This window comes from Telmatherina bonti (genome assembly GCF_933228915.1).
Source record: "Telmatherina bonti genome assembly, chromosome: 20".
Taxonomy (NCBI): Eukaryota; Metazoa; Chordata; class Actinopteri; order Atheriniformes; family Telmatherinidae; genus Telmatherina; species Telmatherina bonti.
This window is the reverse complement of record NC_136618.1, coordinates 15,015,145-15,020,144: the sequence shown is the minus strand read 5'-3', so window position 1 is coordinate 15,020,144 and position 5,000 is coordinate 15,015,145. Positions and strand designations below refer to the sequence as shown.

Genomic DNA, 5,000 nt, shown 5'->3' with positions numbered 1-5,000 from the left:
GGGGCTGTGGCCACACTGAGACCTGTCTGAAAGCCACTCTTCAAAAGATTGATGGATCTATTCAGAGATGCACATGTGTGTGTGTGTGTGTGCTTGCGTGTGCAAGTGTTGGAGCGAACATGATTTTAAGTCTGAAATGACATGTCTACTAAAGAAATGATTGATAACATGAAAGATGTGGCTGTTGCTTCACGCTTTGCTGAACAGCTTTTAAAATTGAATAAAAAATGTATTCGTGTTCAGGATGTATAGAGAAATAAAAACTATTTTCCTCAGAAAAAAGCTCAGATACGAGAGACATTAGCTAAATAAATGAGGTTTATTTTATAGTACTGAATTTGGTGGTCATTAAACGTTATCAAAATACAAAACATCATTTCTGTAGCAGCATTGTTAACAGCTGAATATTAGTAAACATTTAGAAATGACTGAAGAATCCTGCTGCTTTTCCCCTGAATAAAAAAAACTTGTCAGAATGCGATTGTTACGGGTGTCAGACCTGAAGACCACAGTAACAGAGATGTTTTCCTGGATTTAAGGAGGTGAAGAAGAGAAAGTAAGGCCACGGCACATCCTGTGCTCTCTCTCTCAGATCACGTCTGAATTTATTAACATATTTCACAAACATCAGCGATTTCATTCCAGTTTGTTTGAACTCAGCTCAACTATATTACAAGATTCCTTTTGGCAGATTCACTGTTTCACACTACTCTCCCTTGACAGCTCTTAAGATATACATTGTCACAAGATATGTATTGTCATGTATTCACAAAGTAATTCTGGTACGTAAAGTTACAATATTTTATACCAGTAACTCACTGGATCAGCACCACAAAATAAAATGGGTAATTCTTCCAGTAACATATGGCTCTTCTCTGTAAATATACAAACCACTGAAATGAACAATGTTGCACATTTATGTCATTCATTAAACATTTTCCAAAAGATTACAAGTTCAACATTCTTTCACAAACTTCTCAGAATAACTTTGGTGTAACGGCATCAGCATAAGGCTATTTGCCATTCAGTATGCCCAAACACTGGCTGTAACGGCTGCTTTATGTGCACAGGAGCCCTTAATATTCACCGAACAGCTGTCTCATTCGTGTAAACTACGGCACGGGTGGCACACAATGCTGGCCGCTCATAAAAAGCTTACTCAAAAATTGGCTTTACATCTGACAAAACAATACTAAGCTATATTAAATATGTTATAATCCACTGGAATAACTCCGGGTTCCGTACTGGCCTGTGTTTAAGCAGGTGAAAGAGGGAAAGTCAGACCACGGTGCATCCTGTGCTCTCTCTCTCTCTCAGATCATGTCTGAATTAGCACCTTCTGGCGTGCTAACAAATTTTCCGTCCCTCATTTCCACAAAAAAATATATATATATATTTAAATCAAAATAATTACAAAATTTGCTAATAAAATAGCAGATAAATGTGGTCACCCTATTTTAGGTGTGCTTTGTGAGCATAAAATGTTGTGATCTATTTATCTATTTTCATTTTAGCTATCTATTAACTTCAGTCAGTCTGAACAGCACAGCGACACTTTTATGTTTTATTTTATTTTATTTTATTTTATTCTTATTTTTAATCCTATTTGTTCTCATACTTTAACAGTTTGTAATCTTTTTCAAATGCTGCACAGAGCTTTAGCTTTTGAGAAAACATGCTGCAACCGTCTTGCATTATATCTTTCTTTTTTTTTTTTAAATGCACCATAAACGGACTTCTTCTCTCCTTTTTTTTTCATTTTTCTTACAGAAATCACCTCTTCAGGCTTAACCTGGAGGACCTGACACTGATCCAGGTGAGTGCTAATTCTTTCCCGCCCTGTCTTTCTGATTCTCGCTCTGTCTGACTCACCCACGAAACCTGGTGAGTTCCTGTCGGCTCACTTCACTCCCACGACGGTCGGTGAAGTGCGGCCCGCTTCCAGCAGACACGGTGCTGCGCAGCACCACCTGCTTCCACATCTTAAAGCTGTTACAGTAAATTGGTTTAAAATTTTATGCGTCACAGCAGCTTCCCAAATGGTGGAGAAATTTATATTTGGGTTGTCAGGAGAGACGGAAGGAGTTAAATCTAGTCAGTGTTAATATCCTTCACCTTAAAATTGAGTTTGAAAGCGCATGTGACACGTGAAGTTAAACCTTTGCACTTTTAGAATGCTGCTTGTTGATGCTACAGTCGTAATAAAACTCCCCAAACTCCTCCAAAGATGCCAATGTCAGACTGTCCAAACAGATCCAGATCAGAAAGCGACCTGAAATACAAAGCAGAAATTAAAGCATGCCATCTACAAGGCTTTGCTTGTTGCCTACGGTGACATGTTTGGACAAAACATGAACAAATACCAGCACTTTCAAGGAGGCAATTATGTTTTTTCATCTGTCTTTTATTCCCAGACTCCCACACATTGCTATTTGAATTCTCTCAGCTTATCTAATTTCTTTCTTTCTCATTTTTCAATATCCTATCAGTCCAACCTGTGTAGCTAACCATTTGCGACCTGCTGTTACCATGTAAACACTGACTTGATGATGGCTTCATCAGTAAGTAATAACAGCGAGGCTTCTATAGGCAACTCTTGATGTTTGCCATATTTACATCCTGAAAAAAACCTGGGGAGAAGATGAGAATCCGGGCACTGGTAGGAGCTGGGTGGAACAGGAGGGTGGGGGAAGCGCTGTTGATGTAAATCTTTGTGGAAGGGAAAGATGAAGAAAAACTGTCAAGTGAAATAAAAAGCGGGACGGAATCTGTTGGACAGGAAGGAGTGCAAGGTGGCGCGCACTGAGGAGTGCGGAAGAAGTGAGATAGACGGAAGAAAGCAAAGAAAACCGCCCCCTACGGAGAGAGACGAGGACTCATGTGGAGCTGGTCTTTTGTGGCCTCTTGCTGAGACACAGCAAAAGACACTCTGTGCCGTCCACACACCCAATCTTCCCTCCGCCTTTATTTCATCCTGTGCTCGGCTGGCGCTGCAGAATCAGCCGGGAGATTCAACTGAGCCAATCAACCCCTCATCTCCAAGACGTCTTCTCCTGAAAAAATGGGATGTGGTAATCCCTGCCGATGCCTAGGGCCAATTTAAGATGACCTGTGCACAAAGTCTCTGCTTTGCATTTGATTGGACCTAGACTGAAGAGTCAAGTGGAACTCTGAGTTCAGCTACTGAAATTTGCAGAGCATAAGTAGTATTCTTCCTTCTGCCTCTTTTTAAAAAATTTTTTTTTTTCTTTGTCATCCTGCCTTCAAACAGGAGATTAATTGCACAGAGAATCGGTTGCCTCGTTCTTATTTCCTCTTGATATGACAGACTTGAAGGAAGTCCCCCTTTGGTGTTGTTCCTCCACTAACATTGCAAGCCGTACTGATTGATCAAATAGATTTACAAGGGAGTTCGGTTCTGAGAGAGTCACAGCCTTCAAAGAAAGTCGAACACAAACAGTTGTTAGTATATTAGTGAGGTTTATTTCAGTTGCACCGATGTTCAGAAGAGTTGCATGGGCTTTTTTTTTCTTTATTCTCTCCTTAGGAAAAAAAAAAAAAAAAAGAAGCTAAAATCTACACCTACGCGTGTCTTTGTGATTTCACCCCATTCCTATGTATGAGCCCTGTCAGATAATACCTCATGGCAGTGATTTGTTCTTGCATGGCTGGCAGCATTAAGAGGAGGGATGTGTATGGTTTGATAGAGCACAAGGCTTAGCAACAACACAAATAGCCTGTAATATGCAAAAGGATTGGATATAATTACCATTTAATCAATAATATTCACCCGCTTCCAACAGACACAGCGGCTGCTCATTTTCTGCATACATGTATGAAGCGGTTCTGGAAAAGCAGAACAGTCACAATGGTGTTCTGCTGCATGAGGGCGTATCACAGCTCTACTGTCCTTGACTAAATTGTCACATGCTGGTTTCAAACATTTGCAAGGAAGAAAATTAACCCCGAGGACTGGATAGGCTTATAGATGTGTAAAGAGGGGTTTGAAGACAACCGGCACTCGGTGGAAGCCAAGCTGTCCATTGCACAGTTGGAAGAATGTGATTGATCGAACATGAACAAGTATAGTGGTCTCTGTAAATGCTTTCCATGATTGGTGGCACTGAAGAGAAAAAAAAAATAGAAAAAAAGCCCAAACCATCAGAAGCTGGAGATAAAGAAGGGCAGAGTTGATGCAAAGCCATCTGTGAACTTTTACTTTTTTTTTTTTAAGTTTGTGTGTCTTGAAAGGGTACCCGGCAGATTTGGTCATCAGTAAGTCCTGAAAGTATAAAGGACTCAGCACTCCAAAGGAAAGATAAAAAAGGCTCATCTGAGTGACTGTTTACAAGACAAAGAGACACCTTCTGAATCATAATCAGTTAAAATGATTTCACACTACAAAAAACTTTCCAGCGCGTACTCAAAGTGAATGGCAGGCAAGGTTGAAGTGGGGAGAGAGAGGCCTCGACACACGAGTCCGCCTTTCCCCCTGTACGGCCTTGATTGAAGTCAATATTTGGTGCCTATTTTCTGCAGCGCCTGAACAGTCTGAAGAGTCCTTCCTCCTTCTGTCAACCACTACCCTCATCTTCGCTGATCTCGATATTTTTCTCCATTGCTGACTTTCAAAGTCCTGCAGCTGAAGAGAAAAACAAAGATTTTGCTCTGCAGCACAAGCGACTAATTAAACATATAATCCTTTCATATCTGAATAATTAGCAGCAGAAACAGTCTCAAAGCCCAATTTACTTCATCTGTCTGCAGTTAGATCTCATATTATATCCCGCATCTGTTCGGTATTGTCCCTGCGTCTCCACCGTCCCTCATTCAACTCCCTGAACTCGGTTGCTGCCAACCTTGAGCAGCCAAATCAATGCTTTGCCATTTCCCTTTGTGTTGCCAGGGCTGAAAAATAGCCAAGCAAGCTCAATGTACCACTCAGCCTTGTGTTTCAGTCTGCCTGCGAGGTCCTCAAATAGTTCCCTCTGACATTCCTC

At 40.9% G+C, this 5,000-nt stretch overlaps 1 protein-coding gene across 2 annotated transcripts in view; it reads left to right on the top strand.

Annotated features, from left to right (window-relative positions):
- Positions 1-5,000, top strand: part of sema5a (sema domain, seven thrombospondin repeats (type 1 and type 1-like), transmembrane domain (TM) and short cytoplasmic domain, (semaphorin) 5A) — a 144,816-nt gene that overhangs the window by 59,810 nt on the left and 80,006 nt on the right. For both annotated transcript variants that reach the window (XM_079259753.1, XM_079259754.1), the window contains exon 4: positions 1,771-1,816. In XM_079259753.1, the coding sequence (XP_079115879.1) occupies positions 1,771-1,816 (46 nt within the window). The remainder of the gene's footprint in view (positions 1-1,770; positions 1,817-5,000) is intronic.